At 41.0% G+C, this 21,769-nt stretch overlaps 1 protein-coding gene across 5 annotated transcripts in view; it reads left to right on the forward strand.

The window, feature by feature from the left end:
* Window positions 1-640: 640 nt before the first annotated feature.
* The window catches only part of gabbr1a (gamma-aminobutyric acid (GABA) B receptor, 1a), a 72,487-nt gene continuing 51,358 nt past the window's right edge, over window positions 641-21,769 (forward strand). For 2 of the 5 annotated variants that reach the window (XM_019275202.2, XM_027286317.1), the window contains exons 1-7: window positions 641-1,481; window positions 1,948-2,000; window positions 4,944-5,030; window positions 5,306-5,370; window positions 9,566-9,704; window positions 12,749-12,934; window positions 14,637-14,654. In XM_019275202.2, the coding sequence (XP_019130747.2) occupies window positions 4,952-5,030; window positions 5,306-5,370; window positions 9,566-9,704; window positions 12,749-12,934; window positions 14,637-14,654 (487 nt within the window). In that variant the 5' untranslated portion in view covers window positions 641-1,481; window positions 1,948-2,000; window positions 4,944-4,951. Of the gene's footprint in view, window positions 1,482-1,947; window positions 2,001-2,145; window positions 2,227-4,751; window positions 4,817-4,943; window positions 5,031-5,305; window positions 5,371-9,565; window positions 9,705-12,748; window positions 12,935-14,636; window positions 14,655-21,769 lie in introns of those variants that run through there. The other 3 variants (XM_019275204.2, XM_027286316.1, XM_019275205.2) reach the window with 3 other exon arrangements.

Here is a 21,769-nt window from a genome sequence, read left to right on the forward strand (position 1 = left end):
CCTTTCTTAAAATAATGATTAAAAAAAAAAAAAGAAGATTGCCCTTGTTGTAATTTGAAGTGTGCCTTGACACAGAACAAGTAACAAATTTAGCATGAGTCGTGCTTTGTTGTAAAACTCATCCGTAGTTCTGTATAGAACCATTTAAAGAACAAATGTGTGCCCCCTTTTTGTTTTATGATTTTTAAAATCATTTTAAAAACAATGAGTCACCGTTTCCTTCAAAAGACTTGAAGAGTTCTGATTTCTGTTTTTCTTTTTATTGTACTTTGATTGTCAAAGTGTAAGACGCGAAACAAACGAAGTCAGGAAATGACTTGTAAATGTATGTAATTATTACAAAGCTGGAAAATATTGACATGTACAGTTACACGTGTTGCTGATTTGGATATTTGACATGTTTGTTGTACAGGTGATCTGGACACCCGCTGGTTGTCGTATGTATTTGAATCATTATCGTCGAAGCGCCTCACCTTCACTCCCTGTCTTAACGATTAGTCTTCACCCTTCAATGAATGCATTGTCATACATATAATCAATAAACCAGATCATACTTCTCGGGGGTTTGTGTCATTCCCATGTTTTTACTGCAAGGCGAGGAGAGGCAGCAGGAAGAGGGAGAGGTTATGTCTTCTCCATTCAGCCTTCAATTATTCAGCAGATGTATAAATATGAAGAAGCAGGATGCTGATCTCAGAATAGACGAGGAGCACAAAGACACATGGAGATGGATGAGGTTTGATTTAATAGATGACCGGTGTTGTAGAAATGACAGGCTGACGCTTGGTTGACTTAACTCCAAAGAGCTTTGGCTTAAGAGAAGTAGTCAGTGTTAATACCACAGCGCCATATCTGCACCTCCATCCGTGTCTAGTCCTGCTGCTGCTGCTGCCTGTGATATAATTATTCACTGTGGGATATGTCCAGCCTGCTTATCATCCTCGTAAGATTCATTAAAGATATTTTGTGTGTGGGCCTGACTGAGTGTTTCATCTTGGAGGAGGAGGAAAAAATGCGTGAGAGGGAGGAGGAGGCGGAGAAGGGGACTGTTACGCACGGTGCGTCTCCATCATGACGTCGTGAATTAGCTCAGGATCGTAGAGAGGGAGAGAGGAGGAGAAAAAAAAGGAGGGGTGTGTGTGGTGGTGGTGGTGAATCGGTGTTTCGTCGTTTATGGATATGCGTTTGTATATAGTGCATGTATATTTTTTGTATGTCATTTCTTACCTTTGCCATGCGTAACCGCAATACACGGAGGAAAGCCGAGTAGGAGACGGTTTGTTTCTCTGATATTCTGTTTACGAACGGGAGCAGCTTGCACATTTATAGCCATATTAATACAGCCATAATAATAATAATAATAAAAGAGGAAATCGTTGCAGAGATGCATATTTTTACCAAATAATCCGACACTGGAGGGTTTTTTCTTCTCATCCTGGAGGACGCACTGTTAATCTTGACTGAACGCATCGAAACTAATAGTAAGTACACATGCTACAGCTTTTTGCTTCAGAGGGGGGGAGAAGGCTAAGATGCTACTATCTGTTACTGTGCTGTGGTGTCGTGATATGAGGTTTACATATGTCCAGGAATAATGCTCCAGTGTGGATTATGTGGCCAAATTTACGCTCTTCATTTTGTATGCAAAGCCCCCCCCCCATGCACTGTCGATGGAGGCCAGATTTGTTTTTGAGTTGCACAGGAAAGCACCATCTTCATGTCTCCATCACCATCCTGTCTGCTTTTTAAAAATAAAAGATGATATTTCACCTTTTTTTAAATTTTATTATTATTTTTTAAGCCAGCATGCAGCCTCTGTAAGCAGATGACATATTATTATTATTATTATTATTATTATTATTATTATTATTATAAGAGGCTTCACTCATATATATAGAGAGACTAGACTACACAGGCTTGTTAATATGGTCGGCCTTCCTCTTACAGGCCATCACGGAATCCCTTGTCAACAGCCGACAAGTAACTACCGGCAGCATACGGTTGGTGGCACCCTTTACTGTGACCCTCACGTCTCAATCATGCTCAGCCATGCATAAAACACATCATCTGTGTGTGTGTGTGTGTGTGCAGTGTGTGTGTGTGTGCAGAGTTCATCGGATCACCCCCCCTCCTCCCTTTTTTCTGTTTGTTTTTTTTGCATTTGCAGTTTGCACACACCAGGCAGTGTCCGTGCAACAGTGAGATTATAGGTGGAGGTGGATGGAGGTGGGTGTGTTTTTTTCTTTTTTCAGGGAAGGCGCTGTCCGTGGTGTTGAAGCCTTAATTGCATTTCAAGCTTGAGGCGAGCATGCTCCTCCCTCCCCCTCTGTCTGCTCAGTCCCACTGCAGCCACAGTGCTGATGGAGTTTGTGCTGCTCAGGCTGCCTCATCCGTGCTACCCTCATACATATAGTTTGCTTTCATCCGGCTCAGTGTGTGATCGCTGATATTAATGGCTCCTGCTGGGTTGTCCCCTTCTTTCTACCCCTCTTTTTCTGCCTCCATCCCACACTAGACACACACACACACACTCTGGTGGTGGTAGTGGTTGTGGTGTCTACCTTCTGCATGCTTCTTGTCAGTGAACTCTAAAAATACACTGGATAATGCTAATGAAGTATCCAGCAGAGTTTGTATGTCTTCCACAAGCAAGCCTCGCTGCCATCTGTCTCCCTCACTGTGGTGCTTTGCTTTGTTAGCCCCCCACCACCACCACCACCCTCCACCTTACCACACACACACACACACACACACACACACACACACACACACTCCACCCCCTTACTGCCTTGTTAAGTGTGAGATTGTATGGATGTGTTTATGTTTGTGAATGTGTGACAACCCCATAAAGCATCATTTATCATTCAAAACTGCAAATGAGCAGCTATATATAGCGTGTTTATTATTGATACAGTTGGTTGTGTATATGTGTATGTGTGTGTGTTTGTGTTTGTGTTTCCCTTCCTGCCAGCACTCGAGGCGCTGTAGCTCACGGGACTCGAGGGTCTTTTGACTTTTTTTCTTTTTACTCTTCATTTGCTGGTTAGCACAACACACTCGTTCTCCACTCGTAAAGTCTGCAGTCAGCGTGACGGCCAAGTGGCTTGTTGTTTCACCGTCCTTGTAGAACAGGAGGAGTTTGAGTGGGGTTAAGTGAAAGCGATGGTTTGCTCTGTTTGTTCACATATCCTCAGATTTCACACATTAAATCTGCTCTGTGTGGACGAAAAAAAGTTGTATAAAGTCTTCTGTGGCTCCAGATGCAGATGTCACTTGAGTCAGCAGCAACCTCCAGGTCTGGGGAGTGAAGCCAATGCAGAAGTGCCAAAAACTGCAGTTCCTCAAACGGCCACTTGAGGCTGGCTACAGAATGAGTCATTCCCCATTAGACCCCATGTTCAAATGTCCAACTTCACAGCAGAAAAAAATATGTTTACAGCCTGGTACAAAAAACAGTTTTGGTCTCTATAGCTAATTTTCTTGGTTATGAGTGAATTTGAAACGGGTGGGTGCCCACACTGATGGCTTGTCTGAGCACCCAGACTTCATTCAGCCCGCCTCAGGTCCGCCGATGATCCATATCTTGCTGATTTTTAGAATAGCTGGGAGTCGGAAGAGGCAGAGAACGAGGAGGAAATGAGGTTACCAGACCCCCAAAGCCGCCTCCTCATCTCTGCATTAAACAGAGTCTAGAGACGGTAGCTCACCTGGTAGAGTGTGCCCACCATGTACGAAGCACTGACAGTATAAAGAATGGACAGCATAGCTGTGACATCACCCACAGCTTTCTGATTCTGAGCCATTTTGAAGCTCAGAATCTGTGGCTCTGGCCACCACCGTGTTGGCTGTCCTGCCTCTTCCACCTCGTGGCTGTTCTAAAAACGGGCAAAGGCGTGGATCATCAGTAGAGCTAATGCAGGCCGAATGAGGCCTGGGTGCTTAAACAAGCCATCAGTAATGACTGTAATGGCTCCCATCCACCATTTTTTTGTACCAGGCTGTAAACATGTTTATTTCTGCTGTGAAGTTGGCCATTTTAACATCATGGGGGCTTATGGAGACTGACTTGTTCTGTGTGGCTGCAGTTTTTGGCACTCATGCATTGGCTTGCTGGTTGCTGCTTGGTACGAAGGCTCAGTGCTTACCACAGTGACCTGGGTTCAATTCTAGCCCGTGGGCCCTCGCTTGCATGCCTGCATCTCTGTCTTCTCTGTCTCTCTTCAGCTACTTCTATCAAATAAAGGCTCAAAAGCACCCAAGAAAAATCTAATTTTAAATATAACTGTCCATCGTGAGGGCTAAAAAGGTGATGGGTTTCAATGCTGAATTGATAGCGATAGTAGTCTTTTAATCCGTTCCAGAATTTCCTTGCCAGTGAATAGGTGGGGTTGGTCAGCACACCTAAAAATAGCTCCTGTAACAATTGTTTACAAGCTGTTCCAGATACTCTTCTACCCCAACGTAGAGAAGACTAGAGTCTATTGAGCAGTGCCTTGGTGTGAAGTGTTTCCATGGGCAGCCACTTTGCAAAGAGAAATATCAGCCATCAAAACCTCAGCTGAAACCTTGGTATACACGGCCTTTGAAATTAAGCCAAGCTGGCTCTCGACTGTGCATGGGCTGTCTGCACTGTAAATACAAATAGAAGCAGGGAGAGAAAAGTGGATTCATCTTGCAGCTCATCCTCTCTGTGCACAGGCAGGCAGGCAAGCAGGGTTTTTTTTTTTTTTTTTGCCAAAAAGTTGATGCATTGCTTTTAGAAGGACAGGCAGCAGTGGACCGAAAATGACTGTATCTGAGGACTTGCATTAATACTGTAAGAATATCTTCTCAGTAACCATTTTCTTTTTGTCTCCTGTTTCCTCCTCTGTCTTCTCTCTAAAAACCCTCAATTTCCCTGTCAGACTTCCTTTTAAAACCTCTCTCTCTTTCTTCTCTTTCAGATCCAGAGATGGCACGGCTATTGTTTCTGATTATTCTCTACGCTCTTCCATCTCTTGTTGTGCCCATACATAATTCATCAGCTGGAGGTAATTTGTGTGTGTTTGTGATTGAATACGTGCGGGAATCTGTCCGTGCTTTCGGGTTTATGATATGCATTAACGGACAGAAGTAACTCTGCAGAGATTGCTGAGTGACCTGGATGAAGTGCTGTAATTTGCGCAGCGAGGAAGGCATCAGTTAAACTGACAATATATCATGTTGCTGTAATATATCTACATTATCTGGAAGCAGAGCTTTGCCTCTCTGCTCTCGTCTTGTCCTCCTTCCTTCATTCTTCCTCCTCCTCTTTTTTTTTTCTCAGGCTGTGCCATCATCCGGCCTCCAAGGGATGGGGGGATCCGCTACAGAGGCCTGACACAAGAACAGGTACAGAGGATGCCGTTACGGTGCTAAATATAAATTACAGATCTTCACTTGTCAAATCAAGCACATTAAAGCAGAGCTGGCTTTAAGATTTTCCAAATAGAAATTAGAGATGATGAGGCATATTTTAGCTAACGATATAATAATAATAATACTGACTAATGGTGTAAGAAGAAAACCCTGAGTTGTCACAATTAAGATAAGGCAGACTTTAATGATGCCACACCGGGGAAATTCACTTCAGCTCGTTAACGCGAGGTGGATAAGAAATTACTCATACATAAGAAATATATGGAAAAACAGAAAATGGAGGTCAGCTTTGCAAACATCCTCCTGTGTTACAACATACGGCCGGGGAGCCAGAACTGACTCAACAAAGGGTCCAATCTGGCCCACTGGACTTCATGTGAAATTGCAGTTTCCAAATTTTTAATAATAGTTACTAGTAATAGTACTAAATGTATTCATGTCATGTTTTGTAAATGAATGACTCTGTCTTTAACTCAAACAATCACGGGAGACGGCCATCCACCAATGAGCTAGTTTCTCCTCAAGGTTTCTGCCTGTTATAAGGACATCTTTCCTCGCCACCATCGCCAAGTGCTTGGCGCTGGTGGTTCTACCTGCTCCATATGGAAAGTATCATGAGATAACTGAAATTTAATTGATAACATTGAATTAATTTGGGATGAATGGTTCATTAATTGTAAATGGAGGAGGTGTTGCTATGCAAAATGATTTTACTGGTCCGGCCCATTTCAAATTGTGCCCCATGAACTAAAAAGAGTATGATGCCCTTGCTCTATGGAGTCCCCCCCTTATGCCCATGCTGGAGGACAGAACTTGACCAGTTTAAGTCTTTTCCTGTCCCTCTCTGTGCTTCCCCCTCCACAGCAGATGACTGTACATAGCAGATGCCACCACAGTGTCATAGAAAGTCCGGCACACTCGACGACTTTGGCCCTTTTTGTACAGGACGTTCTAGTTGTCCGACCAGTCCAGTTTATTGTTGAGGTGAACACCACATGTCTTTGTATACTCCCACCATCTCTATATCCAATCCCTGGATGTTCAGCGGTGTGGTTCCTCCTGAAGTCAATCACCATCTGCTTGTCTTGCCCAGCGTTGCGATGTGAAGGTGGTTTGAGATTGCACCAGTCTTTGATGAATCCCTTGTACTCCTGCTCGTTCCCTTCTGATACACATCCGTCAGAGATGAACTCTGTATCTTCAGAGAACTTTTGGAGATGACAGCTGTCAGTGTCTGAAGTGTGTACAGGCTGAAGATAAGAGAGAGCAGCGTACCCTGTGGGTACTGCAAATCACCACATCAGACCGCACAGTCATGAAGCCTCACATACTGTGGTCCGTTGGCAAGGTTGTTGATAGTCCAGCCTGTTCTAGCTTCCTATCATGTTGAAAGCACTTGTCCTCACAGTGCTTCTGATGTTTTGGAGGTTGCATTAGTGCATTTAAAACAAAAGAACTGTTTGACATTTTCGGAAGTGTGCATATTTGTTGTCTTGCTGAGCTGAGAGGATTGATACCACTCTCATGGCTGTAATATGAAGTAAATATAACACATCCTGTATCCTCAGCAAGCAGTCGGTTATCTTAGCTTAGCATTAAAAGGCTGGAAATCCCAGCTGTGTTTATTTTAATAAGTTAAGTTGCCATTTTCTGGGCAGCTAACAAACAGTCCACCACATCATCCTCTGTAAAACCACAAATGATCAGTTTTACTGGATTAAATAAAGGAGATGTACCAAGCCAGGATAGCTGTTTCCCCTTGTTCCCAGTCTTTATTCTAAGCTGCCTTCTGCAGCCTTATATACACGAGAGCAGCATCAATCATCTCAGCTGACTCTTGGCAAGAAAGCAAATCAGTGTGTATCCCAAAACGTCACCCTATTGTGTTAATTAAAAGGACATTTATTAACATGTTGTTATACACAGTCAGCTGCTGCAGAGTAATCTCCTGGCTCTGACGGCTCATGTGCTTACCAAAGCCACGTCACAGGATCAGCTGCAAGCTTTGACCTTTGTCACATGACATCCAAGCGCGCCGTCTGATCTTTCCACGTCTGGTTCAGCCGTGAATCTGTGTTAAGACAGCAGGATTAACAGTGAAACGAGAATACATAATGAGTATGAAATTAAAGATGAAGTGCACAGAGTTGAAAAGAAATTAGTGTTCTCCAAGCATAGATTGTATCGAGTTGCATTATAGGAAATGTAGGATGCAGATGTTTTGCAGCTTGACCCATATTTTGGACTATAAATCAGGATACTGCTGCATCTTCTTTTTTTAACCACTTAACATACATTGAGAACGAAAGTTAGACCTTGTTATGGTTTAGCAAAATGTTCCTATCCTTGGCGTGGTTAAATTATTTGTTTTTCCTGTCACAGTCTTCATCAACGGGTATAATTTGACAATGAGATTTAGTGACAGGAAAAGTCAGAGAAGATTTCTTTGTCAAACTCTTAAACTTACTTTTCCCTTAAATAGTTTTAAGGGTAAAAAAACTCTTTTCCCACCTTGTCTGATATCATACATATGTATATGGCTGCACCACTGCATACATAATTTTACACACTTTTCCCCCTAGTTTATCCTGACATATTTGGGATGTTTATTAGAATTTAAAATGAGGCTGTTTTTGTTTTGAATTTCAATGTTTGCTCTTGTACTGAATCATTAACAGCTGAGTGAGATTTTTCGAGGCTGTTGTGTCCTTTGTAAATCTCCCTAACTTGATGGATGTGAAATACTAAATTGCTGCAGTACCCTGTAATTTTTGTCTCGCTTGGAAATGGGTTGTATTTATAATTTGCTACAGCAAACAAAGCAACAAGATTATAATTCAGTAATTATAATAAATGTCCGTATGTTAATTTGTGTCTCGTGGTTTTTAGACAGAACGTTTGATTAACTAGTCAACCACAATGCTCCATCTCTCTTATTGAAAAATCCAGAATCTATGAATACACAAATATTGTTTCAAATGTCTCCTACTTCTTACTTCTCCGTGTTTGTATATTTGAGTTTCTTCTCACACTTGTGTAAGGTGAATTTTGGACCACGACTGGCTTCCTAATTAGTTGTGGTGAAGCAAAATCACGCCCATATGTACACGTTAATTCAAGCTGAGCACAGAGAAGGTTGAATGAAACAGTGTTCTGCACATTAAGTACATCTCTCTGCACGCTGAAGGTCAAATATCCAGGAGAAACAGCAAGAAATGGAAAATACATTTTTGAGAAGAGGGGCTCACAAGAGAGATTGCTACAGATCCCAAATAAATTAGACGTTAGCTATAAGAGATCGAGGTCTCTCTTCATGTTGTACCTTTTTTAATCAGGGAGCTTTGAGGCATTGAAAAAACTACATGGTTTGAACATGAGAGACTTCTTTAGAATTCTTTGAGTCATCACAGTTTTATTCCAGAAAGCCAAAATGCCTACAGGGCGCGCCCAGGGCTTAGAATAATCTGAATGTTTTATAAGGGACTTCAAGGAGTTAAGATGACTAGTAGCACCTACATTAAACAAAATGGGAAAGAGAGACTATCGGTTGTATCACAGAGGAAGGTCTGGACAAAATATTTCAAATTGCAATGGAAGATATCTAGTTCAACCTCGTAGGACAGTGTTTGGCTGGAAATGTCTTAGCAGATATTTTAACACCCGTTCATCATCTCGTCATTCAGGATCTTTCAGCTGCTGGAGAGAATGTGGCTCTCAGGATGTGAACTATTATCACCTGTTCTGGGCCTGTCCAAAAGAAACTGCTTTCTGCTGTGAGATCCACACAGAATTAGAGACGATATTTGGGACGAATATTGCTTTCAATTGGGATGAACTGCTCTCTGTGTTTCTACATTCAAAGTCCACAAATATCAAAACAAAGAAATACCAAAACCTCTAAAGCTGAGCCATTCAAATGTTTGGTATCCGATACGAGTCACATACGGCACACAAACAACACGACATGAAGGAAGAGAGAGGTTGGGTGTAGTACGGGGTAAGAGTGTGACAGCCCATCAATTCAGACAGTATTGCCATAAAATCTTCCTCCTACTAGAGACTTTATTGTCGCAACCATATGGAGTCTACTGCTGGAGACAGAATGAAAAAAAACTGAGAGCATCAATCATACTTTAATGACGTCTCTCTGCCCGTGTTTCTCTTACAGATCCGCAGTGTGCAGATCCTGCCTGTGGATTATGAGATAGAGTACATCTGCAGAGGAAACCGGGTGATTGTGGGACCCAAGGTCAGGAAGTGTTTACCTGACGGCACCTGGACGGACATAGAGCACCACAGCAGATGCTGTAAGTCATTTTTTGTTTGGTGTAATTCTCATTTTCTTTTTATCCCGTCCTCTGGTTTTCTTTTTCCAGACAATTCTTTATTTAATTCGTATAAGAGTCAGTTTTGACACGCTCTGTCTGGTTAATCAACATCAAAATAAACCACATTTACAAAATCTCAGTTGTTTTGACAGCACGATACCGCCTTTCTTGTTTACACCACACACAGAGGAAAGTGTGAGATACTGTGCAACCTTCACTCTCACTCTTTTAATGGTCCAATGTGTCAGATTTAGGATCCGGCACTGTGGTGAAAACTCAAGGTTTTCCATTCTTTCAAGTGAGGGCAGTGCCTTGCTGAGGCGGTGTGGGCTGCAGGGGTGTCTGGAGAAGCTGAGTCCTGCTTTTGGAAAAAACGAAGCCCAACACCATGCTGCGGTGGCTAATCAGACAACAAGACCGATCAAACCTCCACAGTCAGCCTGGACTATCTCTGAAACTGAGACCATCCAGGTGGATTCATGGACTGAACTCTGATACGCTACCTGTTGTGTTCTGGCTTTGTTTACTTCATGTTCCCAGCTTCTTAATCTGAGTCTTGCTCGCGATTTACATTGCAAAACAGTGACACGAAGAAGTTTAATTTGGTTTGTGTCGATGGTTTGAGAGAACATGAGCATTGGTCTAGTGACATAGACGGTGAATGAGATTGAGGGAGCGTCGGCATCGATAAAGTCGGTTAATCAGTGAAATAAAAAGTTATGTCTTGATTATTTCACAGCGGTTACGTTCAGCACAAATACTGGACACACTGCCACCAGCCCCCCTTTGCCCCATACAAACCCTGCAGCGATTCACCACAGTGCCGGATTCTGTCTAAATGTACTCTTAGGGCGATCTATTGGCACAATATGGCAGAAACGTAATATAATATTCATATAGGCATGTTTTTATGAGTGTATAATCACCTGAAAATTTGATGCTTTTGTTACCTTGGAATGAGCCTTTTAAAGGACAAACCAAACACTCGCTCACCTCTCTGGATTAGTAGATTTAGATTTAAGACTGCATGGGCTATTATAGCGTGCTGTGAGTCCTTACTACATTTGATTGTTGAGGAGTGTGTGCATCAGTGAGTATAGGTGGTCATAATGCATTATAAGCCCCATCAACATGCAGCTTATAACTAATCAGAAGCAATCCACAAGACACATACTGTAAAGGTTATAATTAATTATGTTTTATAAGTGTTGATATAATGCATCAGAAAGTGTCACTAACCTTCTTTACTTCATGACCTGCTTTTCTTTGTCTGTATATTCTTATATATATGTGTGCCTGATGACTATAAGAGAGTTATATAAATAAATAAATCTGAATGTGATCTATATGATACCCCCAGAGAATAGTTTGTACTGATGGTTGCTGGGTATTGCTTTGGAGTGCTTACATCTAGATAATTAAAGAATAAAGGTAGCTTGCTTAGCTTCCACGTACATTATTCTAGCATCTGTATGGATATGTATGGAATTTGTCATAGGTTTTTACAGTATTTAAGTTGTTTTACTGCTTCTGCATGGTTTAACTGTGTGTTTTTGCTGCCTAAAACTAAATTTATTTTATTGGACAGTGAGACCTGAATGTAATTTCCTACTCAGATCACATCGACAGCCTCTGAAAACACTGAGAATAAGGCCAGCGATCCAATGAAATCCCTGTTATATCTCTTGTTTTTGTTCTTTCAATTCACATTTAACATCAGTGGAATTTATTTTTCCCCCAAGAGTATATTCTCTTTTTTGTTTTCTCTGGCTTATGTAAGAGCAGCACAAGCTGCAATGTGCAGATTGGAGTTTTATTATGTGTTCACATGCTGGAAGGAAGATTTAACAAACTCGGCAGCTAAACAAATTATGTTGGTAGTGTTTGGCCATTTTGTCAGCAAATCGGACCAAGAACACATTTGTTAAACTACACGGAGGCTGTAGCAAATGTAACAAATGTAGGCTAAAGTATAGCCTAATATATTTTACTGGTAACTAACACAAAAACCAGTATTTATTCAAGCCGACTTTCTAACTTCATCACATTTGTAACCTATACTTCTAGGACTTCTCATAGGTAAAGCTGCTCAGGAGGCATTATTGTTGCTTATTTGTATCCTGTTTTTTACCTCATGCTACGTTCACATGTTAGATCAACATCATCCATTCATTTGTACACTGTAGAAAAGCTCTGTATTTTTCTGAATAGGCAATATCAGCAGCAGCATGGCCAAAAGAGATCGAAAACCTTATAAAATATGAACCATTTTAACCCATCGGTGGAGTTTGTTATTGATTTGCAAACAGCGGTGATCTTTCATCTAAGTTGTGAACTATACTGAGAAATACTAACATTCCCATCAGTCTCAGCTGTACTTCACCTTAGTGATATCCAGGAAATGTTGAAAGATACCTAACTGCAACTCTACCAGGCAGTTTAGCATTTTCCAGCCTATTTCTAGTGATAGCTTGTTGCATTAGCATTTAACTCAAAGCAGTACTGTGCCAAAATCCAGCCTCGCAGAGCTGCTAGTATAAATGTAGATGTTCTGAGTCAGTAAAGCTGATTTCCCCCAATTTCTATGTCAGTTTGACATGGCAGTTCTCGTTCCCAGAGGAATTATGGTGGATTTTGATTATACAACTTTACATTTCAAAAGCAATAAGGCAACAACACTCCAGCAGAAGTCGTGACATATATAATTGTCAGTTCCCCTCAGCTCTACTGGGTGGTTTAGTGTTTTTCAGCTAATTTTTTCAGTCTAAATGCTCTTATCAGCCTTATTTCAAGCAGTAAACAGCAGAACACTGGAGCGTTTAGCAACTAAAGAGCCAGGTATTTTCTTTGGGAGTTGGTGGAGACCCAAAAGAGAGCAAATATTGGACTTAAGTGCACTGAGTGCCAAGAAACAGGGCTTCAAATGAATGCTAATGTTTCCCTGTCTGCTTGTTAACATATTCACCATACAACCTTGAGAAATGTTTGTTTACCTTTTCATAACTCTCTCTGTTTTTTCCCAGTGCTGCTGTGCCCGCGGGTGTGGACCTCCTTGGAGAACGGCCGGGTCATGGTGAAGCCACCCGGGCCGCCAGTGGAAGGGACGGTGCTCCATTACAGCTGCCACGCCGGATTCATCCTGGAGGGCAGAAACATCAGCCATTGCACTAAACTGGGCAAGTGGGACGCGCCCAAACCAACCTGCCTCTGTGAGTGTCTAAGACAATGTGACCAACCCTGACTTTACATTAGGACTCCAATTACAGTTGAATTAAGAAAATGTTGTATGGTAGGATGTCAGAGAGAGACTGGGGAGGCTAACAGACAACACAGACAGTAATTAATGACGTTTACATTATCATGGCAGCCTTTCTAGAGGTAGAGACGCTCGCAAAGAAATGTTTCTGATATGAGTTGATAACATCAATTATAATAAGTCATAACATAAGAAATCTATTTAAAGATTAAGATGTTTCTGAAGCTGAAAATGGGTGGAAATCACCAACTGGAGGTTATAATTGACGTCCTTTTTTAAGGAAAAGATATATTTGTAAAGATTTACATTAACATTTACATGCGATTATAGATTAATAGACAGGCAGTTAGACTGCAACTATTTTGATTTGAAAATAAATGTAGTCAACTTCAAGTCAACCTTTCAAGCACAAAGTGAGGATTACATGCTTTCCTCTGTTATATATGATATTAAACTGAATGTCTTTGAGTTGATTAGATAAAACAAGCAATTTGAATACATTATTTAAGCTCTAATAACTATAATTGTTATTTTTTAAGTTCTGTTTTCTCCCATTTTACTGTCAAAATTGACTTAGCAATAATGACATTTTTTGTTAGACGCAGACACAGTTCATTTATCTAAATAATTGATTATTTATTGACGGAAATGTTCATCGTAATCAAATAAACAGGACACATCCTGTGAACACTTCATCACACATCAAACACGTCTCACTTGGCTTCCGCAGGCTGCCTCACAAAAATGTGAACATAAGGCTTGATGACAGATAATTACAAACACCTGCTCTCCCAATGGTGAAGCAGTGTTGCTAGGCAATAAATGATCCAGCCAATCAGAGCTTAATCCACAGAGGGCAGTCTGGCAGGTAAAACAAATGATGAAGACAAGTAAAAAAACAACAACAATGATGATGTCCCATATGTTAAACTGTACATGGGAGGAATACCCAATGAATATTATAATGAGAGAGCGAGTGGATGTTTGTGACTTCATCACTGACACCAACCAACAGTTGGCGTGTCAACTGTCTGAAAAGATTTGTCCAAATTAGGGCAAATAAATGACAATTTAAGAAGATAAATACAAAGAACTGAAAGAAATGTGATTGCCAAATGGTTATCAGAGGAGTTGGCATGGCAACCATTAAAGTTGCTATGGGAATGATAGTATTAAAATGGATGAAAGAGGGAATTATCAGCACAGTTGGTCTGGGCAACTGAAAGTAGGCTACTTATTGTATAATAACAAATCTAGAAGATGCTTTACGGCTCATTCACATTTGTTAATAATTACTTATAATGTCCTCTGATAATGTTTAATTCTCCTCTGTTGCTGCTGTATCTTCCTATGGCACCTACACAATATAACTATATGACATTTAATGGCTATGCCTGTAAGATATCATAGGATTACATAATATCTATCACACTGCTCAGCATCCAACCAACAGTGATTTTGTACAGCTACCACGTCATGTCGCTGCCATCTAGTGGAGGAAAATATATTGATATGTACTTTACTGCACCAAATCTTTACAAGTAACGCATTATAGAGTCGAATACTTGAAAAACATGATTATTTTTTATGATCATTGTGTTTTTAACTGACTGTTCTTTGTCATTTTTTCCTTTTTTTGTGCTCTCTGGCCAAAGATGACAGAAACTACACAGGTAGGAATCTTTCGTTCTTTACATTTTACATTACATTCAGTCATTTAGCTGATGCTTTTATACAAAAAGGGAAACAATCAATGTACAGTGTCACAAGGACATCTTAGTCCAGCAATAAGTACTACATGCATATTGGTAGAGCTAGAGGAGAGGAGGTACTCTCTGGGTACCAGGAAGGTGGTCTCTGGGTGTTTTTTAAAGTAGAGAGGGACGCTCCTGATCTGGTAGAAACTGGTAGGACTTTCCTCTAATGTTCCAATGGGGAAGTAAAGTTTGGATTGCCCTGAACGTACGGGTGGCAGAGTCAGTCGTCATTCATTAAAGTAGCGCAATGGTCAGGAGGTAACATATGACTGGGGAATACTGGGGAACTATAGGGGAATTCAAGTAGGTGGGTGAAGAACCGGAGACCACTTTGTAGGAAAGCATTAGGGATTTGGATTTAACGTAAGTAACGTGTGCTCTTTTGGGTTGATTGAAGACCAGATGCACCGCCGCATCATCATCTGAAAGGGTCTTTACTGTGCAGGCCGGGAGGCTAACCACGCTAACCAAACCCTACTACACCAAGTTGTTCTTTATGTGTTCAGATTAAGGGACTTATGTGACACTAAAACATTCAATTCAATTCAGATTTATTTATATGGGTGTAGTGGCAGCCTAAGCACATAAAAAAAGCCATTTGAAGAACTTGACATTTACAATGCATAGTTGTGCAATGAAATCTTGAAGCCGGATGCCCTGAATAAACGATGTAAAAACAAGTTTGTAAATATGAATCAAACCCTGCATGGACACACACATACGGACTGTGGAAAAACCGTGTGACTTCCCCAGTTCCTGTTTCCCACCAGCTGTTCACCTGTGACGATACGACTGCTGTGATTACCTACCTATGTGATCAGGTGACATAGCAGCAGCAATATTCACCTAACTTACCACACACACACACACTACCTATAGCACACATTAAAACATAACAGAGGTTCTCTCATGACTTTCCACATACTCCATTATATTATTTATAGAGACTCACCAGTTACATATTTCATATCCAATTCAAAAACATACAGCTGCTTTGGTGAAACACTTGTCAGGCACGAACCTCTTACATATAATGTTACATTGCAAACTAAAGAACCTCAAGCCCAACACAAAACATGTACAACAAACAACGTTCGCCTCGTCATTTTACTAAAAAGTGTCTCTCCTAGAACATATCTTTTATCTTCAGGGGAAACATTAAACCTACATCCTTCTCTGTAAGCACTTATCCTCATGACGGTCACGGGGGACTGGAGAGGTGGGGTACACCCTGGACAAGTCGCCAGTTCATCACAGGGTTAACACGTAGAGAGAAACAACCATTCACACTTACGGGAAATTCAGAGTAACCAAATCACCTAATAGGAAGCTGGAGTACCCGCGAGAATCCACGCAGACACATGGGGAGAACATTAAAAACTCCACACAGAGAGGCCCGAGTCTGGGTTCAAACAAGAACCTTCTTGCTGTGAGACGACTGTGCCATCCACTGTGCCACCGTGCCAAAAGTAGTTATCAGGTTAATTGGTGACTCTAAATTGTCTCTATGTTCCCTGTGACGAGCTGGCGACTTGTTCAGGATGTACCCCGCCTCTTTCCCAAAATCGGACTGGGATAGGCTCCAGCCTTCTGCCACCCTTATGAGGATAAGAGGTTACAGAAAATGGATGGCTGATGCTTTGGAAGACTGTGCTGCAGATGCAATGTGTACTGTTACCACTAGAGGGCAGCAGTAGCCTGAGTCTGTAACCATGGGTTCAAATCTGACTTCTCTTTGGAAAGAGAAAGGAAACTTTCAGACACATTGTCTAATTAAATATATTTCCACTGTGAGAAACAAGATTATCATTTTAATTGTATTTGAAGTTGTAAACTCGGTTAAATAAATTAGTTTTCATATCTAATATTAGAACAGAATTTCTGTTCAGTTCCTCTCCTGCCCCATTACACGAGGAACATTATTTTGAGCAAATCCCCTCTTTTATGAATCAAAGCACCCGAAAGAAAAGATTAAGACTACTTAATTTGCTCATAAGTATCATTAGCGAGGTAGCATATCAACTCAACTCAGCCAAACTAACCCCCTTATGTCTTTAATTCCAAAGTTTTAATACTTATTAGTTTGTTGCTAATCATTTTTGCTATGCTCCTGCCATCTACTAAGCCGTCGAGGGCAGCTGTAGCTTTATCACCATGCAGGTGTGAGTATAATCAGGTGTGGAATATTCTGCTCACTTATCCCAGTCTTCTGTACACAGTGCTTTTATAACCATGAGGGTATAAAAACTGTGTGAGTTTGCAGCAGGTCATTTCTGAAAATGAACTGATGTGCTTAGAAGAAAAAAAAGGTTCAAAACATCTCAGAATGCAGCAGTTTTATCTGATCCCTGGCAAGGATGATGATGTGTTTCTGTTGAAGGATGGTTCACCCTCTTGCACAGTTATGTCACCACATTAGGAATTGGCCAGATATTGAATCATACGCTTGCTACAATCCTTGAAAGGCTCACCACACTGCAGCGTAATGAATTAGGCATAGACCTGTACCAGCCTTTCATAAGCCACATCCACGTTCGTGCACTAAACTCGACATATACATCAGGTTTATGCAAGTAATCCCGTAAGTCGCTGATAAAAAAAACTTTCCAAATGTCTTAGACACACTTGAGAAACACATAATTAACAAAGCAGCAGAGAACACTGTTTCCTCAAATAGAAATTTCCATCTACTGTCACAATACTGACCTCCTTCTGGCTCTGCTCTCTTTCTCTCCACTCCATGTGCCATCACCACCCACTTACTGCCTCCTCAGCGGGAGAAAGGTTAATACCCTGCTCCTGTCTGCGTCTGCTCTACCCTGTGAGTGTGTATGTGTGCACATATATGCAGCAGGATTACATCTCTGGTCTCAGTTTTTCTCCAAGTACAGTATAACAAAACCGCAGGTACACAGTGAATACAAACAAACAGAACAGAACAGCCTAAAACGGTCTCTGTCCAGACTCTGCATATACAGATATAGACTGTACTCTTTATAATATTATCTACAGAGACTCAACAGTTCAAACCATGAGCAAGCACTTGGCGACGGTAGCAAGGAAAAACTTGCTTAACAGGAAGAAAACCTTGAGCATCATTGGTGGGTGATCAGTTGAGTTAAAGAGAGACGGTAAATAGGTAAATAGATGAATGGACTGTACTTATAAAGTGCTTTTACACTACATATCTCACACACACATTCATGGCATTGAAAGGTGCCAACAGTACTTTTTGGGAACTAACCATTCATACACATTCACACACTGATGACGCCACCACTGGGGGTGATTTTGGGTTCGGTATCTTGCTTAGTATTGCTCAGTTTTGCAGAAGTGCCAAAAACTGCAGTGCCTCAAACAGCCACTTGAGGCTGGCAACAGAATAAGTCAATCTCCATAAGCCCCTATGGTAAAATATCTAACTTCACAGCGGAAATAAACATGTTTACAGCCTTGTACAAAAACTGTTTTGGCCTCTATAGCTAATTTTCCCGCTCAGGGTTCAGTATTAAGCTCATAGCTCATTGTTCAAGGACACATCAACATGCAGATTGGAGGAGCTGGGAATTGAACCACACCTTAGCCACAGCCGGAGATATATAGATAGAGCACAGCACCAATAAAATAATAACTATGTGATAATCATAATAATAGTATTTGTAGTGGACGTCAAGCAGGACCACAGCAGTAGGCTCGACCAATCTCTGATCTAGGTGGTCTCTGTATGTACGTTGTGTATTTTCTTTGAATATACTATTTAATCTATTGGAGATATATGTACTTAGGTGGGCCAAATGACGCCTGGGTGCTCAAACAAGCCATCTGTAATGGCACCTACCTGTCAATCAAAGTGGCTACACTGTTAATTCTGCATAACTTTAAGCCTTAATATAATTTGAACAGGTGAGTTATATAAATATTCCCCCTTAGTACAGTTGAACAGTTGTTTTGTACCAGGCTGTAAACATGTTTATTTCTGCTGTTGGACATTTGAACATGTGGACTTATGGAGACTGACTTATTCTGTAGCCTGCCTCAAGTGGACGTTTGAGGAACTGCAGTTTTTAAGATATGTGCACGTTCTTTGTATATACATTGTATTATTTAGATTATACAATACAGTACAAAATAACATTGTTAAGATCGATTTAATCTTTTTGAGATTCATGTATTTTAGAACATAAAATCACTAATTACTTCGCTTTCTTTCAAAAGCAAATATTACATTAGTCAAAATGTCATGTGTATCTAAATTTAAAAAATAATCATCAATGAGATGAGCACGCTTCTGTCTTTTTTTTGCAGATAATTGTTACCCAGTGTCTGCACATGTGCCTCCAAAGTAAAATTTTAGATTTTTGAGTTTTATTAGAGGAATAAAAAAATGCATCTGTCTGAGACTAATTTCGGCTATGGATTAATACTCTTTGGTGCACTAGTGAGTATTTACAGCAGCAGGACGGAGTGTTTATCATCATCAAGGCACATGAAGGCTCATTCATGTGTATTTAATAGTTTTTGTTGATGACTTTGGAGCTTTTCGGCACAGAGGAATAAGATATATAAGACAATTCTCGTAGTCGTATAGCTGCTTTTGTTCTTTTGTTGCCGCCCTCATCATTTAAATGACGGGTTGTATCATTTGGATTTTAGCTTGCCGTGTGTGTGTGTGTTATCTGTACACTCACATCTTGTCAATACATACAAACCAGGCAATCTGTTAGCACTTCATGAGCAGGTGCTGCGAGAGTCACGATCGCTCCAAAACGTTAAGCCGAGAATTAAAAAAAAAAAATCACGTGTGCTGTGATTTATGATGGGAATGTAAATTTGAGCCTTACACGAGGTGTTAATGAGTACCTGCTGAATGAATACTGATGATTTGATTGTGATATAGGAGACGGTATATCTTTTTTTTTTTAAACCTCCCTACTGTATTGGCTACCAAATGTTGCTCAAAGTTACGCTCCAGTGAATATTTACAGTCGAACAATGAACTCATTATTAACTCCTCTCCACCCTGATTCTCAAGCGTGATATATTACTCTAATAACTGCACCGCTGCGGAGTGTTGGAAACAAGGCACTGTGCTGCTGCTGGACAAATTATGTAATGATGATGATGTATCAAAGTTAGAGCTTTTTACTGCATGATGAACTGTAATTTTCTGGCAATGCTGGCCAGCATTTATGCGGCTATAAATTGCAATAATAATAATGTCTAAACGAGGCACCATCTGGTAGTAAAAGTAAAGTTAAGCAGACACAAAGAATGGAGTTTGAAATCCTCTTTGACCAAAGTCTGATCTCTGCACAAAGAAGATGATTTAAAAAAAAAACAACCCTCGTCGCTTGGGAGTTAAAACATTTTGTCAGAGCGTTTTCACAATGATTTGGATTGCGCCCTGAATAAAATGCACTCTGCAGGTGGAGGACAATGTAATCTGACGATTGTGTTAAAAAGGGAACATTCAAAACAGTATTTTCCCCACTAACACATCTGCCAAGGGAGAAACAGGCCATTATCCTGAAAGATGCCCAGTGCGCAAACTGCAGACACACAAATATACAGTACAAGCCCCTCATTAAAGCAGCTCAGCAACACGTTGCAGCGCCCGTGTCTCCATTGCATCTTTTTTTTCTCAGGCTGTGGCACAGCTAATGTCTTCTCTGTGAATGTGGTATTTGCCACCACGGGGGTTGTTAACACTGTACTACCTGATGCCGGTGCCTCTCCTTGGCTGTGTCAGCTGCAGGCTTGTGGAGCGGAACGGCACATAAAGTTCACGGCTGAATAATTGATAGTGCGTTGGATGGGTCACGGGGTGGCAGCGAGGATGAGGAGGTGGAAGTGGAAGGCAAATGCCAGCAGATGATCACAATGCTCACCTCAGCCTGTGAGGGCTTGTTAGCAGCTGGATCAGAATAGCTCTCTGCTACACGGAGATATCCAGATAATGAGATTTGGGTAATGAACCAGGGTTATATAATAGTCATATTCCATCGCCTAACTACAGAGGGTTTTTAATTTAGACTGGAGAAATAATGGCCTTCTTCTCAATTGCTGCAATAAGTAATTTTCAAAGGGGAACTTTAACACTAACATTACATTCCAATTAGAGCGCTTACACAGGAACTGCAAAAACATGAGCATAAAATGGAATAAATGCCGAGTCAATAATCCAAATAGGCTGCAGTGGAAAATGGTAAAAAGTGCTGCTGGCACCAGAAAGACTTTCTATTTGTTAACCTCAAAGAATTCAGCGCCATCAAATGATGTTGGGAAGATGTGTCTGCAAAAACTGAAGCTCAGTTTTTTACTATCAAACCTTAAACTGTGTGTTGTTCTGTATGTCGGTTACATACTGTATTTTGGCCGAGCTGGCTGTGAACAGAGGGCTCACACAGGTGTGCAGTGTGGAGTCCACTCTACACTAACTACATCGCTGTTTACACTACAAATAAAATCAGCCATGACTGATACTGCCTGCCACTTTTTGCTGATTTCTCAAAAACAGCTTCTCTAGCATTTCTGGCTGTGGAGGGAAGGTATAAATGAAATGCTCTATAGATTAGCAGAGGTGGTTACAGAGCACACTGCTCTCGTGTGTGTGTGTGTGTGTGTGTGTGTGTGTGTGTGTGTGTGCGTGTGCATGGAGTTATTGATTTGGTCAAAGAGCGTCTTGGATTAAAACCAGGCTGAAGCTAATTGAAATTTAAAGTTTCTCGGATGTCAAAGTTACACATAATTTCAGCAGCATTTAAATAACTATAGCTGATTGTGCAAAGTCTGAGAGTGTAATCAATGTTTTTAGTAATAGCGCCGACTCCGGGGATGGCAGTGTCAGAATATGCGACTCAGGCCACCGCCATGTCTGCAGCCCTGCCTCTTCCGCCTCTCTGCTAATCTAAAAATTGGCAAAGACGTGGATCATCGACAGGCCTGAGGCGGCCTCTGAGCCTTTAAAGCCTCAGGCTTAAAGTTACGCATAACTAACAGCATGGCTGCTTTGACTGACACGTAGGGGCTGT

This window comes from Larimichthys crocea, chromosome XIII, assembly GCF_000972845.2.
Source record: "Larimichthys crocea isolate SSNF chromosome XIII, L_crocea_2.0, whole genome shotgun sequence".
Classification (NCBI taxonomy): domain Eukaryota; kingdom Metazoa; phylum Chordata; class Actinopteri; family Sciaenidae; genus Larimichthys; species Larimichthys crocea.